The 21,837-nt window shown below is 45.6% G+C and overlaps 1 protein-coding gene across 2 annotated transcripts in view; it reads right to left on the minus strand.

Moving 5' to 3' along the window:
* The window catches only part of pdlim7 (PDZ and LIM domain 7), a 165,879-nt gene that overhangs the window by 37,373 nt on the left and 106,669 nt on the right, over positions 1-21,837 (minus strand). For both annotated transcript variants that reach the window (XM_070878487.1, XM_070878486.1), the window contains exon 5: positions 14,316-14,389. In XM_070878487.1, coding sequence (XP_070734588.1) covers positions 14,316-14,389 — 74 coding nt within the window. The remainder of the gene's footprint in view (positions 1-14,315; positions 14,390-21,837) is intronic.

Consider the following 21,837-nt stretch of genomic DNA (forward strand, 5'->3'; position numbering starts at 1 on the left):
GGTGGGAGGGAGGTCGGTTAGGTTCGGGTCGGGGGGGAGGGAGGGAGAGGGAGGTCAGGTCGGGGGGAGGGAGGTCAGGTCGGGTCCAGTCCGGGGTCGAGGCGGGGGGCGGGGGGGAAGGGGAATCGGGTCGGTGTCAGGTCTGGTCCAGAGGCGGGGGAAGCGGGAGTCGGGTCGGGTCCAGTCCGGGTGGTCGGGTCGGGTGCGGGGGCGGGGGGCGGGGGAAGCGAGAGTCGGGTCGGTGTCGGGGTCGGGTCCGGTCCAGGGGCGGGGGAAGCGGGAGTCGGGTCCGGTCCGGAGGCGGGGGGGCGGGAAGCGGGAGTCGAGTCGGGTCGGGAGGAAGCAGGAGCTGGGCGTGGGAGGAGCCTTATTCACGCAGCCCCAGTGAGGCCATTCGGCCAGGGCTAGGGGCTGCGTGCTTCAGTCCCTCCTACACAGTTTTGGGTGCCTGGAGCTACTGCACATGCGCGCCCACTGTAGCGCGCATGTGCAGAGGTCCCTGTTTTCAGCGCAGGGACCTGGCTCCGCCCCCTACAGCTCGTACTGCGCCGTGCCGAGCTACGAACGACCCGCAGGGAGCTGGAGAATCTGGAATTATTTTTAGGCGCACTTTGTGGCGCGAAAAACGGGCGTCCAGGTCGGGACTGCACCGTTCTAGGCGCGGCTCGAAACTTGGGCCCATTATCCCAGGTACATGCTAATTGGTATTTGGGAACAAACCGATCAGGAGTGTAGACACGTAGCTAAAGAAGTGGTGTGAGAAGAAGGAGCGGCTCCATTTCATGGGACAGATTAGGAAAAAAGAGCAGAGTTTGGGTCACAACAGCGATATAGATACTCAAGGTGAAGTGAATACTAAAATAACTAAACAACAGCAGGAGTGACAAATAAGGAACGTTTTACGTTAAAGAATGTGAGTAAGAGAGCATTAAAGCAGAAGGACACGTTAGTATCTCTTGAAAGACTTACATTTATATAGAACCTTTCACGACCACCAGACATCTCAAATGAAGTAATTTTTGAAGTGTATTCACTTTTGTAACGTGGGAAAATCTTGTCCAAATAAGAGTTGTATATACTAACACATGGCATACAAGAAATAAATTGAATGAATTGGAGGCTCAAATCAAGCTGAGAGAGTATGGCATAGTGGCGATTACTGAGACATGGCTGCAAGCTAGTCATGATTGAGTTTAATATTCCACGTTATCAGGTCTTTAGAAACAATAGGGAAACTGGAAGAGGATGAGCGGTAGCCTTATAGATTAAAGATACTATTAAACATTATTAAGGGAGGGTAAGGAAAAAAAAAAATCAGAGACGACTCTATGGTTAGCATTAAGGAATGAGAGAGGACATAAAACTGTAATGGAAGTTGTCTACAGGCCCACAAGGATCTGTGATGGTGCCTCAACTATTCACTATCTTTATTAATGACTTGGATAACACAATAAAGAGCCATAAATCCAAGTTTGTTGATGACACAAAGGGCCCAAGTTTCCACATGATTTGCACCTGATTTTTTTTTTTTTTTTTTTTTTAGGAGCAACTGGTGGAGAACGGACTATTTTAGAAATCGCAATTCTCCACATTTTTTTTTCTGCAGTTCTAGTCAGGTAGAACAGTTCTACTTTGGAACAGAATTTTTTCTTCAAAAGGGGGCGTGTCCGGCCACTGACGCCTGATTTGAAAGTTTCCACAGTGAAAACGTACTCCAAACTAAAGTAGAATGGAGCAAGTGAAGATGTTTGTAGAACTGAAAAAACCTGTTCTACACATTAAAAAATCAGGCGCAGGTTACAAATTAGGCGTCCAGAACGAGGTGGGGGGGGGGGGGGGGAGAGAGGGCGGGGAGGGGGGGGGGGTGGGAGGTCAGGTCGGATCCAGTCCGGGAGCGGGAGTCGGGTCGGGTCCAGTGGGGGGAGGGGTCGGGTCGGGTCCAGTCGGGGGGCGGCCGGGGAGCGGGAACAGGAGCGCGGGTCGGGTCGGGTCCGGTCCAGGCTAGGAGCGGGAACAAGAGCGCGGGACGGGTCGGGTCGGGTCCAGTCGGGGGCGGCGGGGAGCGGGAACAGGAGCGCGGGTCGGGTCGGGTCCAGGCGGGGAAGCGGGAACAGGAGCGCGGGTCGGGTCCAGTCGGGGGGGCGGGGAGCGGGAACAGGAGCGCGGGTCGGGTCGGCGGGTCCTGTCGGGGGGGCGGAGAGCGGGAACAGGAGCGCGGGTCGGGTCGGATCCAGTCGGGGGAGGCGGGGAGCGGGAACAGGAGCGCGGGTCGGGTCCAATCCGGTCGGGAGGACGGGGAGCGGGAACAGGAGCGCGGGTCGGGTCGGCTCCAATCCGGGGGGGGCGGAGCGGGAACAGGAGCACGGGTCGGGTCATCGAAACATAGAAAATAGGTGCAGGAGTAGGCCATTCAGCCCTTCTAGCCTGCACCGCCATTCAATGAGTTCATGGCTGAACATGAAACTTCAGTACCCCCTTCCTGCTTTCTCGCCATACCCCTTGATCCCCCGAGTAGTAAGGACTTCATCTAACTCCTTTTTGAATATATTTAGTGAATTGGCCTACTTTCTGTGGTAGAGAATTCCACAGGTTCACCACTCTCTGGGTGAAGAAGTTTCTCCTCATCTTGGTCCTAAATGGCTTACCCCTTATCCTTAGACTGTGACCCCTGGTTCTGGACTTCCCCAACATTGGGAACATTCTTCCTGCATCCAACCTGTCCAAACCCGTCAGAATTTTAAACGTTTCTATGAGGTCCCCTCTCACTCTTCTGAACTCCAGTGAATACAAGCCCAGTTGATCCAGTCTTTCTTGATAGGTCAGTCCCACCATCCCGGGAATCAGTCTGGTGAATCTTCGCTGCACTCCCTCAATAGCAAGAACGTCCTTCCTCAAGTTAGGAGACCAAAACTACACACAATACTCCAGGTGTGGCCTCACCAAGGCCCTATACAACTGTAGCAACACCTCCCTGCCCCTGTACTCAAATCCCCTCGCTATGAAGGCCAACATGCCATTTGCTTTCTTAACCGCCTGCTGTACCTGCATGCCAACCTTCAATGACTGATGTACCATGACACCCAGGTCTCGCTGCACCTTCCCCCTTCCTAATCTGTCACCATTCAGATAATAGTCTGTCTCTCTGTTTTTACCACCAAAGTGGATAACCTCACATTTATCCACATTATACTTCATCTGCCACGCATTTGCCCACTCGTCTAACCTATCCAAGTCACTCTGCAGCCTCATAGCATCCTCCTCGCAGCTCACACTGCCACCCAACTTAGTGTCATCCGCAAATTTGGAGATATTACATTTAATCCCCTCGTCTAAATCATTAATGTACAATGTAAACAGCTGGGGCCCAGCACAGAACCTTGCGGTACCCCACTAGTCACTGCCTGCCATTCTGAAAAGTACCCATTTACTCCTACTCTTTGCTTCCGGTCTGACAACTAGTTCTCAATCCACGTCAGCACACTACCCCAATCCCATGTGCTTTAACTTTGCACATTAATCTCCTGTGTGGGACCTTGTCGAAAGCCTTCTGAAAGTCCAAATATACCACATCAACTGGTTCTCCTTTGTCCACACTACTGGAAACATCCTCAAAAAATTCCAGAAGATTTGTCAAGCATGATCTCCCTTTCACAAATCCATGCTGACTTGGACCTATCATGTCACCATTTTCCAAATGCGCTGCTATGACATCCTTAATAATTGATTCCATCATTTTACCCACTACTGAGGTCAGGCTGACCAGTCTATAATTCCCTGCTTTCTCTCTCCCTCCTTTTTTAAAAAGTGGGGTTACATTGGCTACCCTCCACTCGATAGGAACTGATCCAAAGTCAATGGAATGTTGGAAAATGACTGTCAATGCATCCGCTATTTCCAAGGCCACCTGCTTAAGTACTCTGGGATGCAGTCCATCAGGCCCTGGGGATTTATCGGCCTTCAATCCCATCAATTTCCCCAACACAATTTCCCGACTAATAAAGATTTCCCTCAGTTCCCCCTCCTTACTAGACCCTCTGACCCCTTTTATATCCGGAAGGTTGTTTGTGTCCTCCTTCGTGAATACTGAACCAAAGAACTTGTTCAATTGGTCTGCCATTTCTTTGTTCCCCATTATGACTTCCCCTGATTCTGACTACAGGGGACCTACGTTTGTCTTTACTAACCTTTTTCTCTTTACATACCGATAGAAACTTTTGCAATCCGCCTTAATGTTCCCTGCAAGCTTCTTCTCGTACTCCATTTTCCCTGCCCTAATCAAACCCTTTGTCCTCCTCTGCTGAGTTCTAAATTTCTCCCAGTCCCCAGGTTCGCTGCTATTTCTGGCCAATTTGTATGCCACTTCCTTGGCTTTAATACTATCCCTGATTTCCCTTGATAGCCACGGTTGAGCCACCTTCCCTTTTTTATTTTTACGCCAGACAGGAATGTACAATTGTTGTTATTCATCCATGCGGTCTCTAAATGTCTGCCATTGCCCATCCACAGTCAACCCCTTAAGTATCATTCGCCAATCTATCTTAGCCAATTCACGCCTCATATCTTCAAAGTTACCCTTCTTTAAGTTCTGGACCATGGTCTCTGAATTAACTGTTTCATTCTCCATCCTAATGCAGAATTTCACCATATTATGGTCACTCTTCCCCAAGGGGCCTCGCACAATGAGATCGTTAATTAATCCTCTCTCATTACACAACACCCAGTCTAAGATGGCCTCCCCCCTAGTTGGTTCCTCGACATATTGGTCTAGAAAACCATCCCTTATGCACTCCAGGAAATCCTCCTCCACCGTATTGCTTCCAGTTTGGCTAGCCCAATCTATGTGCATATTAAAGTCACCCATTATAACTGCTGCACCTTTATTGCATGCACCCCTAATTTCCTGTTTGATGCCCTCCCCAACATCACTACTACAGTTTGGAGGTCTGTACACAACTCCCACTAACGTTTTTTGCCCTTTAGTGTTCTGCAGCTCTACCCATATAGATTCCACATCATCCAAGCTAATGGGTCGAGTCCAGTCGGGGAGCGGGAACAGGAGCGTGGGTCGGGTCGGGGGGGGAGGGGGAGCGGGTGTCGGATCTGGTCCGGAGGCAGTGGGGGGGAGCGGGTGTCGGGTCTGGTCCGGGCGGGGGGGGGGGGAGCAGGAGCTGGCCGTGGGAGGAGCCTTATTCACGCAGCCCCAGTGAGGCCATTCAGCCAGGGCTAGGGGCTGCATGCCCCTCCCACACACGGTTCGGCGCCTGGAGCTACTGCACTTGCGTGCCCACTGTAGCGCGCATGTGCAGAGGTCCCGGCACTGTTTTCAGCGCAGGGACCTGGCTCCACCCCCCCACAGCTCGTGCTGGCTGCGCCGAGGGCCAGAGGACCTGCAGGTAGGTGGAGAATACCGAGGATTTTTTTAGGCGCACTTTGTGGCGCGAAAAACGGACGTCCAGGTCGGGACTGCGCCGTTCTAGGCGAGTGTGGAAACTTGGGCCCAAAGATTGGGGGTATAGTAAGTAGTGTAGACGAGAGCATGAAATTATAAAAAGACTGACAGATTAAGTGAGTGGGCGAAACTATGGCAGATGGATTCAAACACAGGCAAGGGTGAGGTCATCCATTATGGACCAAAAAAGGATAGATCAAAGTATTTTTTTTTAAATGGTGAAAATAGGAACAGTGGAGGTCCAAAGAGATCGTAGACAGGTGCAAAAATAAACAAGGCTATGGAATGTTAGGCCTTTATATCTAGAGGGCTCGAATATAAAGGGGAGGACATTCTTCTGCAGCTATACAAAGCCCTGCTTAGACCACATCTGGAGTAATGTATAAAATTCTGGGCACTACACTTTAGAAAGGATATATTGGCTTTGGAAGGATTACAGAAGCAGATTCACTAGAATGTTACCAGAGCTACAAGGGTTAAATTATGAGGAGAGATTATATATACGCGGCTTGTATTCCCTGTAATATAGAAGGTTGGGAGGTGACTTTAATTGAGGTATTTTAGGATTTTGAAAGGAATTGATAGGATCAACAGAAATAAACTTTTTCCACTGGTGGGGTAGTCTGAGACAAGGGGGCGTAACCTTAAAAAGGCCCTTCAGGAGAGAAATTAGGAAACACAACTTCACAGTGTGGTAAAAGTGTGGAATTCTCTCCCACAAAAAGCAGTAGATGCTAACTCAATGAATAATTTTAAATCTGAGGTTGATAGATTTTTGCTAGCCAAGCTGTTATGTACGCAACACCTTGCAACCAGCAGGCGCATCTGCTGCCATCCCAAGGGATCCCAGCAACCCTTGGGAGCACTGCATATAAGCAGGCCTCCCATGCTGTGCCAGCACTCTGGAGTCAGAATAAAGAGACTAAAATCACACTTACTCAAGTCTACAGTACTCAGTCACGTTGCTTTACTTGAGACATACCAACTGGTGACGAGCAATAGAAAATGAACCATCACGCGAAAATGCAGAGAACTGTTGGTATCCTGGAGAAATTTTCAGACGGTGACGATTGGGAAGCCTTCGTGGAGCGACTCGACCAATACTTTGTGGCCACCGAGCTAGAAGGGAATGAGAAGGGTGCTAAACGAAGGGCGATCCTCCTCACTGTCTGCGGGGCAACAACCTATGGCCTCATGAAGAATCTTCTTCCTCCGGTGAAACCAACAACCAAATCGTATGAAGAACCGTGTACCCTGGTCCGGGAGCACCTAAATCCGAAGGAGAGCGTTCTGATAGTAAAGTATCGATTTTATCCATGTCAACGGACTGAAGGCAAGGAAATGGCGAGCTACATCCGCGAACTAAAGCGCCTTGTAGGACATTGCAAATTCTGTGAATTCCTGGAGCAAATGCTAAGAGACTTTTTTGTGCTTGGCATTGGCCATGAGGTTATCCTTCGCAAACTATTGACTGGTGAAACACCGAACCTGAGCAAAGCCATAACGATAGCCCAGGCATTTATGTCCACCAGCGATAACACCAAACAAATTTTGCAGCATAAAGATGCATCAGTAAGTACTGTACACAAGTAACGTTGTTTTCAGGAATGCATATGGCAGAACATACACGCCTGAGCTGCACGCCCTCAGATGACTCAGAATCCGCCATCAAGTGTGAATGCGAGGCAATTAACACCTTGTTGGCGCTGCGGAGGTGATCATCGAGCCCATCAATGCCGCTTCAAACACTATGCATGCAAAGGCGGTGGAACAATGGGAGACCTCCACCGAATGTGCAGACGAGCTGCAAACCCTGCAAACCACCATGTTGCAGAGGAAGACCGAACCATGGCGGATCAAACTGAACTAGAGACCCGAACTGAGGAGGCAGACGTGTATGGGGTACACACCTTCACCACGAAATGTCCACCGATCATGTTAAAAGTTGAACTGAATGGAATTCCAGTATCCATGGAATTGGACACGGGTGCGAGTCAGTCTATCAAAAGTGAAATGGCCTTCGAGAGGCTGTAGTGCAACAAGGCACAAAGGCCCAAGTTGAGCCCTATTCATACCAAGCTGAGAACTTACACGAAAGAGCTGATCACTGTAATTGGCAGTGCAGTTGTAAGTCTCCTATGATGCAGCGGTGCATGAACTACTATAGATTGTACCAGGAGATGGCCCCACACTGTTCGGCAGAAGTTGGCTGGGGAAAATCCGCTGGAACTCGGACAACATCCGAGCACTTTCTTCCGTCGGCAACGCCTCGTGCCCAGGTTTTGAGCAAGTTCCCATCTTTGTTTGAGCCGGGCATCGGAAATTTCTCTGGGGCGAAGGTGCAGGTCCATTTGGTTCCCGGTACACGACCCATCCACCACAAGGCACATGCGATGCCATACATGATGCAAGAGAAAGTGGAGATCGAGCTGGACAGGCTGCAACGAGAAAGCATCATCGCGCCAGTTGAGTTCAAAGAGTGGGCCAGTCCAATTGTTCCGGTTCTCAAGGGCGATGGCACAGTCAGAATTTGTGGGGACTATAAACTAACGAGTAACCGCTTTTCGCTGCAGGGCCAGTACCCGCTACCCATGCCAGATGACCTATTTGTGACGCTAGCAGGAGGGAAGACCTTCACCAAGTTGGACCTGACCTCAGCCTACATGACACAGGAGCTGGCGGAATCTTCGAAAGGCCTCACCTGCATCAACACGCAAAAAGGTCTGTTCATCTACAATAGATGCCCGTTTGGGATTCGATCGGCCATGGCTATTTTTTCAAAGGAACACGGAGAATCTGCTAAAATCTGCTAAAGTCTGTTCTGCGCACCGTGGTTTTTCAGGACGACATACTGATCACAGGTCGGGACACCATCGAACACTTGCAGAACCTGGAAGGGATTCTGAGTTGGCTAGATCATGTGGGACTCAGGTTGAAACGCTCGAAGTGTGTTTTCCTGGTGCCAGAGGTCGAGTTCTTAGGGAGAAGAATCGCGGCAGACGGCATCAGACCCACCGTTCTTGAGGCCATCAAGAATGCGCCAAGACCACAGAACATGACGGAACTGCGGTCATTCCTGAGACTCCTCAACTATTTTGGTCATTTCCTACCCAGGTTGAGCACCTTGCTAGAACCGCTACATGTGTTGCTATGCAAGGGAGATGACTGGGTATGGGGGAAATCACAAGAGACTGCTTTTGAGAAAGCCAGAAATCTGTTATGTTCCAACAAACTGCTTGTTCTGTATGACCCATGTAAACATTTAGTGCTAGCTTGCGATGTGTCTTCATATGGGGTTGGGTGTGTTACAACAAGCAAACGAATCGGGAACATTGCAACCGGTCGCTTATGCGTCCAGGAGTTTGTCCAAGGCCGAAAGGGCCTACAGCATGATTGAAAAAGAAGCTCTGGCATGCGTTTACGGGGTAAAAAAAATGCACCAGTATCTGTTTGGATTTAAGTTTGAGTTAGAAACTGAGCATAAGCCACTCATATCGCTATTCTCAGACAGCAAAAGTGTTAACAACAATGCCTCTGTTTGCATCCAAAGATGGGCACACACACTGTCTGCAAATAATTATGTAATTTGCCACAGGCCCGGCACAGAGAACTGCGCTGATGCTCTGTCGGCTACCATTGACCACCACTGGGGTGGAAATGGCACAGCCTGCAGACTTGGTAAGGGATGCATTTGGAAATGAAAAGTCACCCGTTACGGCCTGCCAGATCAGGACCTGGACCAGCCAGGCACCTTTACTGTCCCTTGTAAAAAAACTGTGTCCTCCATGGGAGCTGGTCCAGTGTCCCAGCGGAGATGCATGAAGAGATCAAGCCGTTCCAGCGGTGCAAAGACAAAATGTCCATACAGGCAGACTGTCTTTTGTGGGGTAATCACGTGGTTTTGCCCAAGAAAGGCAGGGAAACATTCATACGCGACCTACACAGTACCCACCAAGGCATAGTAATGATGAAAACTAAAGCCAGATCCCATGTGTGGTGGCCTGGCATCGACTCAGATTTGGAGTCTTGCATGCATCAATGCAACACTTGCTCTCAACTGAGCAATGCACCCAGGGAGGCACTGCTAAGTTTATGGTCATGGTCCTCCAAACTATGGTCTAGGATCCACGTTGACTGCGCTGGCCCGTTTCTAGGCAAAATGTTTTTGGTTGTTGTGGATACTTATTCAAAATGGATTGAGTGTGTAATAATGTCTGTAAAGACGTCAACTGCCATCATCGAAATCCTACGAACCATGTTTGCCACGCACGGCCTGCCTGATGTCCTTGTCAGCGACAATGGGCTGTGCTTCACCAGTGCTGAATTCAAGGAATTCATGACCCGCAATGGGATCAAGCACGTCACAGCTGCCCCGTTCAAGCCAGTATCTAATGGCCAGGCAGAACGGCATCAAGCAAATCTTGCAACGCGTGTCGGAAGGCTCCCTGCAAACCCGCCTGTCCCGAGTCCTGCTCAACTACCGCATAAGACCCCACTCGCTCACCGGAGCTCCCCCTGTCGAACTGCTTATGAAAAGGGCACTCAAAAGAAGGCCCACTCTAGTTCACCCTGATCTCCATGATCATGTCAAGGGCAGGCGACATTAACAAAGCATGTATGATGATCGCGCAAATTTGTCATGCGATATTGAAGTCAATGACCCTGTATTTGTACTCAACTATGGACATGGTCCAAAATGGCTTGCTGGCACTGTCGTAGCCAAAGAAGGGAGTAGGGTGTTTGAGGTCAAACTCGCAAATGAACTAACTTGCAGAAAGTATTTGGACCAAACCAAACTGCGATTCACAGACGGCCATGAGAAACTTGAAAAGGACACCACCAACTTCGACCCTCCGATACACACACAAGTGGCAACCAACATCACGGTTGACCACGAAGCTGAATTCATCAACCCCAGCAGCCCAGCGAAGGCCCATGCAACTCACCTGTGTTTGTACCGAGTCATTGGACTAGGGAGCGGAAATCCCCAGATCGTCTCGCCCGGTAAATGTGTGTATTATTGACTTTGTGGGGGTGGGGGGGTGATGTTATGTATGCAACACCTTGTAACCAGCATTCTACCGCCACCAGAGGGTGCATCTATTGCAGTCCCAAGGGATCCCAGCATCTCTTGGGAGCACTGCATATAAGCAGGCCTCCCATGCTGTGGCAGCACTCTGGAGTCAGACTTACTCAAGTCTACAGTACTCAGTCACATGTGTTATGTCTCAAATAAACCAAAGGGTAGTAAGGGATATGGAGCCAAGGCAGGTGGGTAGTTTCAATACAGATCAGCCATGATCTCATTGAATGGTGGAACAGGCTGGGCTGACTGGCCTACTCCTATTCCTGTGTTTATCTCGCAGCAACACTTCTGCTGAGAAGCTAATTAAGTCAAAAGTTGCTCGACGACAAGAACTGCTGTTTTGAAATGTCAACAGCCTCGGGAATAGTGGAATTCAATTAATGTGATGGCTGAACCATTAAAGGGAAATATTTCAATTAAGACTAATATCCTTCGCTTTCAAAAGGTATGGCTGCCACTTGAAAACTGCCCAATAGCAATATATTACAGTGATTTATTCAGCATCTGTTCTATCATATTCTGAACTCTGGACAACTTTGCATAGTGGTGATTAACAGAAGACTATTCATGCAGTTGTTCATCAACCTGTGGAAGAAATGTCTTTTGGAAGGAATATTTTAAATTTTTGTGGAGTGATTTTCTATTGTTTAAGTATTGTACTTTAAGCAATTTTCAGGGCCTCACTGTTTCTATGTATTACTCTATCTGTAAATAAATCATAGTTTTCGCCTGTACATATTGATCTGTGTAGTGTTTTCCATTTTTCAGAGAAGGCAGGAAAACCTGGTGTGAACCTAGCTGATCTCTTGTGAATGGTATTAACAAAAAAGTAATTGTTAAGTCTTGGGCACAGTTTCAAGTATAGAGGCACAGATTTCAGTTTGTTGGAGTTTTGCTAGCTTATTGAAAACCATTGATATAAAAATAAATATTTATGTTTAAATCTAGCAAGATATCAGGTTTCCTAATTTTATCATAGTAAAGATTAAGAACCAGCTTCACTTACAAAATTTATGTTTCAGCTAAACTCAATACAATATTGTAATGATTTATCTACTGGTCTACATGAAAGGCACTCAATTCAAATCTGAACATGCTGAGAGATTTGTTCAAACATGTGTTTGATTGGCAGCTCCTTTTGAATTAAATAGTTATTTAAGTTCACAAAGCCCTGGTCACCACCTGGAGATATTATTAACCATTCAAATCAGAAAGTTAACCCAAGAGTCTTATAAAGAAGGTTGTCTGACTGCAATTGCTGAGAAGACTAACAAGGCAACTTCTGGAGCTGATGAGGAAATAATTAACAAGGCAACTGCATATAAAGCAACTATATTCATAGCTTTAGCAGTAGCATTGTGCATTATTTATATTTTTACCGTACAAGGAGCTAATAAATTTTGAAAGTGAAAAATGTTAAGGATTTTCTTTTCAGCTGTATACAGTTTTTCTCCAAGTTTTTAGATTTTCAGATATAGCAATAACCAAGGACATGTCATTTACAGGCATGATTCTCTGTCACAAATACCTAGGTTAACAGTTGGTCCCAAAACTGTCCATCACTTTGTGACTGCAAACTACTTGGTCAGCAAGGGGACATCAAAACTAAGAACATAAGAAATAGGAGCAGGAGTAGGCCATTTGGTCCCTCGAGCCTGCTCCGCTATTCAATAAGATCATGGCTGATCTGATCATGGACTCAGCTCCACTTCCCTGCCCGCTTCCCATAACCCTTTATTCCCTTATCACTCAAAAATCTGTCTATCTCCTCCTTAAATATATTCAATGACCCAGCTTCCACAGCTCTCTGGGGCAGAGAATTCCACAGATTCACAACCTTATGAGAGAAGAAATTCCTCATCTCAGTTTTAAATGGGCAACACCTTATTCTAAAACTATGCCCCCTAGTTCTAGATTCCCCCATGAGTGGAAACATCCTCTCCGACCTACCTTGTCGAGCCCCATTATCTTGTATGTCTCACTATCACCTCTCATTCTTCTGAACTCCAACGAGTACAGGCCCAACCTACTCAACCTTTCTTTATAAGTCAACCCCTTCATCTCAGGAATCAACTGAGTGAACCTTCTCTGAATTGCCTCCAATTCAAGTATATCCCTCCTTAAATACGGAGAGCAAAACTGTACGCAGTACTCCAGGTGTGGTCTCACCAATACCCTGTACAAAAGCAGACTTCTCTGCTTTTATACTCTATCCCCCTTGCAATAAAGGCCAACATTCCATTTGCCTTCCTGATTACTTGCTGTACCTGCATACTAACATTGTTTCACATGCACAAGGACCCCTAGGTCTCTCTGTACTGCAGCACTTTGCAATTTTTCTCCATTTAAAGTAATTAGCTTTTTTATTTTTTTTGCCAAAGTAAATAACCTCACACTTTCCCACATTATACTCCATCTGCCAAATTTTTGCCCACTCAACTAGCCTGTCTATATCCCTTTGCAGATTTTGTGTGTCCTCCTCACTTCTTGCTTTCCCACCCATCTTTGTATCAGCAGCAAACTTGGCTACATTACACTCAGTCCCTTCATCCAAATCATTAATATAGATTGTAAATAGTTGAGACCCCAGCACCGATCCCTGTGGCACCCCACGAGTTTATCTCAACTCTCTGTTTTCTGTTAGCATGGATAAAGGATTGGCTAACTAATATATTACTCCCAACTCTGTGAACTTTCATCTTGTGCAGTAACCATTTATGTGGCACCTTATCAAAAGGATCAACTTTCCTACTTCGACCTGAGTCACATACACTGTTGTAATGAAGCTCAATGGAAACTCGAGAAACAGCACTTCATCTTTCAATTAGGCACTTTACAGACTTCCAGACTCATCAATTTCAACAGTCTCAGTTCATAACCACCGCTCCTGTTTTTTGGACAGCAGGTGCTGGTATAATGGCTCTGCTGTTTGCCATTTACAGCTCCTTTCAATCTATCTTTCCTCTCGTTACTTGTCCCATTACCACTTCCTGTTGCTCGCACCATCATCTCTTGTCATTTAATCACTCTTGCCTTCCACTCTTCCCTTGTGTTCCTTCCAGCACCCCCCCCCCCCCCACACTTTCCCTGCCCCTGCACTTGCTTAAAATCTGTAACTTTTGCTAGCTTTGCCGAAAGATCAACAACCTGAAACTCTATCTTGGTTTCTCTCTCCACAGATGTTGCCTGACCTTCTGAGTGTTACCAGCATTTTCTGATTTATTTCAACTTTTTGGGGTATTTAACTCTGCATACAAGTTTACATGGACCATTTTTGATATTGGAACATAAACTAATGCTGCAATAGATTGGCAAACACATGTTTCCTTACCAAATAAATTAGTTAGGTTCATTCTTTGTAATCATACAATCCTAGAATTTTACAGCACGGAAGGAGACTGTTTCGGCCCATCATGTGCAATGTTGGCCAACAAGACGCTATCCAGCCTAATCCCATTTTCCAGCTCTAGGTCCATAACCCTGCCGGTTACGACACTTCAGGTGCACATCCAAGTATTTTTTAAATGTGGTGAGAGTTTCTGCCTCTACCACCCTTTCAGGCAGTGAGTTCCAGACCCCCACCACCTTCTGGGTGAAGAAATTTCCCCCTCAGATCCCTTCTAAACCTTCTACCTAATACTTCACGGTGATGAACGTTTTTTTGGAAAAAACCTGACAAATTATCGATATATTCTGATTTCATATCATTTTGGGAAAGCTATAGAATTGACTTGGGAGTCTATTAGCCGGCGAATTAATAAATAATAAGAGCTCAATTACCTGGATCTTCATAGGAGGTGGGCTCAATAGCAGAAGCTAGATCAAATGGACTCCCTGCAGCACCTGTCTCAGGGCTAAAATGACAAAAATAAAACAGTGTTCATCACTCAATACTGCAATCCATAATCATTCTGGCCGAAGCACATACAAACATGAACGTAAGTTCCAAGACAAAGCATCACCTGAGCAGTGACAGTAAACTTCCTCAGAGGTGAAGAAGATCATGTAGTCAGTTTCTGAATAACCAATATAATACCATCAACTTAGAAGAACATGCATCAGTAAAACATTGGATTACTGTGGTAGAACTAAGTTGCATAATTTCAACAAATTTGAGTAAAAACTAAATGCTAGATGAATGGGAGTTTCCTTTACTTAGCAAGATCCTGGAACAATCATCTGTAATCTATAAAAACACAACCATTACTACCGTCTTGCCAAAAATGCCCAATCGATAACAAAGATCTTGATCTGCTAAAAAAAAGGCTACCATTACATTGTAGCTATACTATTCGGATATACGTAGAATCCATACACATTCAATTTTTCCATTAAATTTTAATTTTATGTCCTGAGAGAAAGATAAACAAAAAGAAAAAAACACAAGCACATGCACGAGCAAAGGGGGAGGATGCAAGAGAAAAGGGAAGAGAGAGAGAGCGCGAGTGAAACAAAGGGAGCAGGAGGAAAACAAGACTAAGAGAGAAAGAAAGAAAATGGAAACAAAGAAATGTAGCCTGTGAAATACAGGCAAAGAGAAAGGGAGAGCAACAGAAACAAAGATAACCCAGAGAGAGAGAGAGAGAGAGAGAGAGAGCAGGAGTGTGCACGAGAGAATAAATGAGCGAGAGAAAGAGAGAGAAAAAAAAAAACTACAAATGTATTTAAAAATGTAGTCCAAACCACAAAATAGCAATACTAATACAAAAAGTAAAGCAGTTAAATAAAACCTACAATGCTATTTCCAAAGTCTGATAATTAAAAATAATTTCTGGGGGGAAATTATTACATCTTTAGCTCTTGACTCACTTACTTCTTAATTTAATATGTATAAAAGTTATTTTTATAATAATAACTTTTATTTATATATCACCTTTAAAGTATTAAAATGTCCCAAGGTGCTTCGCAACAATTTTACAACACGGTAGACATTGACCATTGAGGGAAAGAGAGGAAAAGCGGGAGAAGGAAGTGTAAAAAGAGGTTAAAGGTTCGGGTCTGAAACGGCAGCCAAAATGTGCACGCAGATAAACACAGGTGAAAAAACTATAAGAAATGAAATTCAAATTACATTGTAAATAATACAATAAGGAGTATACAATAGTAAAATCGGTATAATAAAGATTAATTGTAATTAATTTAGACCCCCAGTGTTTGAATAAATGGGCAACAGGCTGATTTGTACTACACAAGAGATGAATACTTTACATCAATTACAATTAGAACAGATAAAAAGAATCACCAAGAGAGCCAGTGTTGAAACAGAAGGTGATGGGGGATTCTTGATGTTTTAATGAAAGAGCAAGTTCATAACAGAGTTGATGAGAAAGCAATCTGAAAAGATAGTAGTAATAAGGCCCACACACCAAGGAAGTGAAATCAAGTCAGGTTTAAAAGAGCTAAAATGCAATAAAACTGACTCTTCATATTACCAAAAACACAAATCTAATAATGCAATTTTTTGGGCCAATTTTGTCGCCTCCTCTCCTGAAGGCACAATCGTACACTGTGTTACAGACTAGGATTGCTGGCAATGATGTGGTAGTAAACAGCTGTCAGGAACAAGAATCTTAGGTAATTCTTCCTGTCCACAAACCCAGGCAGCTGAAGTAAATAGTGGCACACCTCCTGCTAATCTGCTTGAAATGAGCTTAGCACAAGCCAGGAACACATCTGTAACTACTTTTGTATGTGAGTACCACACCAGGCAGTACATTTATCCACCGAGTCACTGGGAGACTGAAAATGAAATTTTCAATTCCTATTCTTCATCTGCAATCCATCCATGGTGTATTTTTCATTTGCACATTAAAACTAAATAAAGCCCACAACAATGCAGGATCATTGGTCGTGACATCATATACTTTTTCAGTATTAATGTAACCATTCCCATTTCCATCTTCACTCACTCCTACAAACAAAAAAGCCATTTATATTATCTAGAATTTGTGATAATGTAGCGGAGCATCATACTAAAAAGAACCACAGCAAACAATGATATGCACATACAGAGGAGTGCAGCGTCCAGATAAACCAACAGAAACACAGCCACCTGGAGGAGAGTAAACATTTTCTCGATGTGACAGCTACTGAAAGGTACCATCACAGTCATCTACAACAGACACAGCTCTAACTTTGTGTTCTTTTGTAACTTAACATGTTCTCTTGCCAATGATGCATCTAAACACCATCTGTCTTCTATATTCTGCAAATATAATTCAGTCCCATTTCCTGTTATTAATGAGGTAGAATTTCCTACAGCACAGTATTGGGAAGATTTGCCCACATTTACATCTGTTTGTACGCAGGCCTTGCCAATGTCAATTTACAGTGAAATTTCCCATGCACTTCATTAGACTACACCGGAGCGTTTAAAAAAAGCATGATTTAAATGCAACAAAGAAATGCCCTCTGCTTCCATCAGATGGTTCCAACATTGTTGCGACTCTCACAGAAATCTTATTTTGGAAGTACTCAACTCATTAAATAATATTGTTTATTAATGAATTCATAACATTTTTGACAGAAACAATTAAAGGTGACATGATTAAGTTTGAACCGAGTAAAAGTTCAGGGTTTGTCAGGGATACTTGTATTTGCTGAACGAACAATAATCAGTTTGTGAATGTGAAAGTGTACCTTGTGTTTACCTTTGTTGTGCCTCATCTAATTAATTAACAAGAAATTGTTGGCATTTCAATTAATTATTAGACAAGACAACACAATGGGATATCCAAATCCTAATTTCTAATTTCAAATTAACAGTTACTAATCTCCCATCGGAAGCCAATGTCCTAATCAATCTTCAGCCATAACTATTGCAGTCATATTTGGGATTGAGACCAAAAAGAAAATCAGCAGCAACATTCTCATTAGTGTTCAAGCAGGAATACCTAAAAGGCAGACATTATAGCCCTCAGCTGATCAAAGCAGCAGCCCTGGAGTTTAATAGCCAAGGTAGAGCCATGAGCATCAGGGAAGGCAAGGCTGGTAGCCTATCGGAGCAGAGAGTCTGCATATTACCTGTAATCCTTTACTTACCTCAGCAGAGAATTTCAAGCTGTAGTCTGGAGACTGCCACCTGCCAATGTCCAGCATCTTATTGCTATTCTGCATCTTTCAAAGAGACACTCATCTTTTGCACTCTGCTCTCGTGTCGATCTGCCAGACCCTCGGGAGCGGCAGAGATGCAGTGTGAGCAGTATTCATTGCCTTCGTTCAGCATATCAATGCCCTTTCCGCCCCTTCAGCCAACCATGATACCAGGAACTCACTGTGTCAGATTCCCCTGGCAGCAGCCGAAGTGCAGCAGTCTGCAGGTGGACCCTCGCAGCCTCCAGCACCGAGATATCACTGGCCACCAACATCTCAAGGGCCTACCATGTGGAACAGTAGCCTTCCACCTGCTCTTTTTGAAGCCATTAGGGATGCACCTCACAAGAGTAGTAGAGTTAGGAAACCTTCTTATAAGGAAGGCGCCATGGGTTGACACTTGGGTAAGAGATGAATGGAAGACAAATATGATGTTTGACATAATTACTCACCTGATCACATTGGCACTTTGTCTGCAGTGTGGTTTAGTAGCAGCTTCTTAAATGTTGTTTAATGCAAGGTTAGGGGGTTGGTGATGAATGTAACAAGGACCGTTAATGCAGAGGGGCTCTGTGTAAGTTTTGAAGGTATGCTACCTCCTTGCCTGCTGCCTGGTTTTCCTCATCTCAAGAGGCTCAGGAGTGTTTTTGGGGACGGTTACTTTCTAAATGGTGAAAAGTTAAAAAACAGTGGATGTCCAAAGAGACTTGGGGATCCAGGTACACAGATTAAAATGCCATGAACAGGTACAGAAAATAATCAAAAAGGCTAATGGAATGCTGACCTTTATATCTAGAGGACTAGAATAAAAGGGAGAAGAAGTTATGCTGCAGCTGTACAAAATTGTGGTTAGACCACACCTGGAGTACTGTGAGCAGTTCTGGGCACCACACCTCAGGAAGGATATATTGGCCTTGGAGGGAGTGCAGCATAGGATTACCAGAATGATACCCGAACTTCAAGGCTTAAGTTACAAGGAGAGATTACACAAATTCCCTAGAATTTAGAAGGTTAAGGGGTGATCAAAGTTTTCAGGATATTAAGGAACAGATATTGTAGATAGAAACTATTTCCGCTGGTTGGGGATTTTAGGACTAGGGGCATAGTCTTAAAAAAAAGAGCCAGACCTTTCAGGAGTGAAATTAGGAAACATTTCTAAACACAAAGGGTGGTAGAAGTTTGGAACTCTCTTCCACAAAAGTGAATTGATGCTAGATCAATTGTTCATTTTAAATCAGAGATTGATAGATTTTTGTTACCCAAAAATATTAGGGATATGAGCCAAAGGCAGGTATATGGAGCTAGATCACAGATCAGCCATAATCTCACTGAATGGCGGAACAGGCTTGAGGGGCTGATATAGGGGTTATTTCTTGTTGCCCAGCGGTCATCCTACCACTTCCCTGGGAGAGCGAAATACTGAGAGGATGGCAGAGTGTCTCAGTATAAATGCCTTGTCGCAGCTGCCTTTGTACAAACTGGTTTGATTCTGTTTGTGGTCAGACGCTGGCTGCACAGTAATGGAGTGCTTGCCTTTCCGATTGCGGAATGCTGCTGGCTGGTGATGTGTTGCGCTGATGGCAACATGTGTGTAGTGAATGACGCCTTGCATGCAGGGGAAGCAAGCGACTGCTGCAAATTACCGAATTCTCTCCTGCTTAGATCAATGGAGAAGGTGGTATATTGGTTATCTCTGGTGAAGGGGGCTTAATGCACCTATGCGCTGCAGACAGGGAGACACAGGTGATATCCACTGCGGCAAACTGGAAAGTACCAGTAGTGAACAAGTTGAGGGCTGTGATGACTGAGTCACTGGCAAAGCACGTCCTCCTGCTCCAGCAGGCAGAAGATCTCCTTACAGGAGATTGCAGATGTCAGATACACCCTGCCCGGTTAAGCAAAGCCTCCAGAGGTACTGCTCCTCAGGTAGGTCCAGGAAAGTTACTCCGGGCCTGTGCATCCTGTGTGGTGGGTATGGCCTCCTACGATCAGTCACCCTCACAAGGTGTCTTTCGAGAGTCGCGGGTTCCTGGAGCTCCTGAAGTTGCTGCTGTTCCTCAAACTAACTGTTCCTCCATCCAGAAAAGGCTAAAGCAGCACCCATGATGAGAGAAAGGTTTCTGAGCTGCACTCATCCAGGCATGTGGAGAGTATTCCATCACACCCTTGGCATGTGCATTGTAGATGGTGGAAAGGCAGAATACGCAGCCTCTGACCTGCTCTTGTGACCACAGTATTTATGTGGTTAGTCCAGTTAAATTTCTAGGCAAAGGTGGCCCCTAGGATGTTGATGGTGGGGAATTTGACGATGGTAATGCCGCTGAATGTCAAAGGGCAGCGGTTAAACTCTTGCTTGTTGGCGATGGTCATTAACTGGCACCTGTGTGGCATGAATATTACTTGCCACTTATCAGCCCAAGCCTGAATGTCATCCAGATATTTATGTATGCGGACATGGACTGCTTTCTTATCTGAGGAGTTGCAAATGGAACTGAACACTGTGCAATCATCAGTGAACATCCCCACTTCTGATCTCATTGAAGCAGCAGCTGAAGATGGCTGTGCCTAGGACACTGCCCTGAGGAACTGCTGCAGCAATGCCCTGGGGCTGAGATGATTGACCTCCAACAACCACAACCATCTTTTTGTGTTAGTTATGACTCCAGCCAGTGGAGTGTTTTTCCCGATACCCATTGACTTCAAGTTTACTAGGGCTCTTTAATATCACACTCGGTCAAATGCTGCCTTGAGAAGAAGGGCAGTCACTCTCACCTCACCTGTGGAGTTCAGCTGTTTTGTCCAGGGTTGTAATGAGGTCTTGAGCCCAGTGATCCTGGCAGAACCGAAACTCTACATCAGTGAGCAGGTTATTGGAGAGTAAGAGCTGCTTGATAGTACTGTTGATGACACCTTCCATCACTTTGCTTATGATTGAGAGTAGACTGATGGGGCAGTAATTGACCAGATTGGATTTATCCTGCTTTTTGTGGACAGGACGTACCTGGGCAGTTTTCCACATTGTCGGGTAGATGCCAGTGTTGTAGCTGCACTCGAACAGCTTGGCTAGAGACGTGGCTAATTCTGGAGCTCAAGTCTTCAGCATCACAGCTGGGATACTGTTGGGCCCATAGAAACGTAGAAAATAGGTGCAGGACTAGGCCATTTGGCCCTTCGAGCCTGCACCACCATTCAATAAGATCATGGCTGATCATTCACCTCAGTACCCCTTTCCAGCTTTCTCTCCATACCCCTTGATCCCTTTAGCCGTAAGGGCCATATCTAACTCCCTCTTGAATATATCCAATGAACTGGCATCAACAACTCTCTGCGATAGGGAATTCCACAGGTTAACAACTCTCTGAGTGAAGAAGTTTCTCATCAGTCCTAAATGGCTTCACACTTATCCTTAGATTATGTCCCCTAGTTCTGGACTTCCCCAACATTGGGAACATTCTTCCTGCATCTAACCTGTCCAGTCCCATTAGAATTGTATATGTTTCGATGAGATCCCCCTCTCAGCCTTCTAAATTCCAGTGAATACAGGCCCAGTCGATCCAGTCTCTCCTCATATGTCAGTCCTGCCATCCTGGGAATCAGTCTGGTGAACCTTTGCTGTACTCACTCAATAGCAAGAACGTCCTTCCTCAGATTAGGAGACCAAAACTGAACACAATATTCCAGGTGAGGCCTCACTAAGACCCTGTACAACTGCAGTAAGACCTCCCTGCTCCTATACTCAAATCCCCTAGCTTTGAAGGCCAACATACCATTTGCCTTCTTCACCGTCTGCTGAAGCTGCATGCCAACTTTCAATGACTGATGTACCATGACACCCAGGTTTTGCTGCACCTCCCCTTTTCTTAATCTGCCGCCATTCAGATAATATTCTACCTTTGTGTTTTTGCCACCAACCTCACATTTATCCACATTATACTGCATCTGCCACGCGTTTGCCCACTCACCTAACCTGTCCACGTCACCCTGCAGCCTCTTAGTGTCCTCCTCACAGCTCACACCGCCAGCCAGTTTAGTGTCATCTGCAAACTTGGAGATATTACACTCAATTCCTTCATCCAAATCACTAATGTATATTGTAAATAGCTGGGGTCCCAGCACTGAGCCCTGCGGCACCTCACTAGTCATTGCCTGCCCTTCTGAAAAGGACCCATTTATCCCGACACTCTGCTTCCTGTCTGCCAACAAGTTCTCT

The sequence above is a fragment of the Pristiophorus japonicus genome, chromosome 4, assembly GCF_044704955.1.
Source record: "Pristiophorus japonicus isolate sPriJap1 chromosome 4, sPriJap1.hap1, whole genome shotgun sequence".
In the NCBI taxonomy this organism is placed as follows: Eukaryota; Metazoa; Chordata; class Chondrichthyes; family Pristiophoridae; genus Pristiophorus; species Pristiophorus japonicus.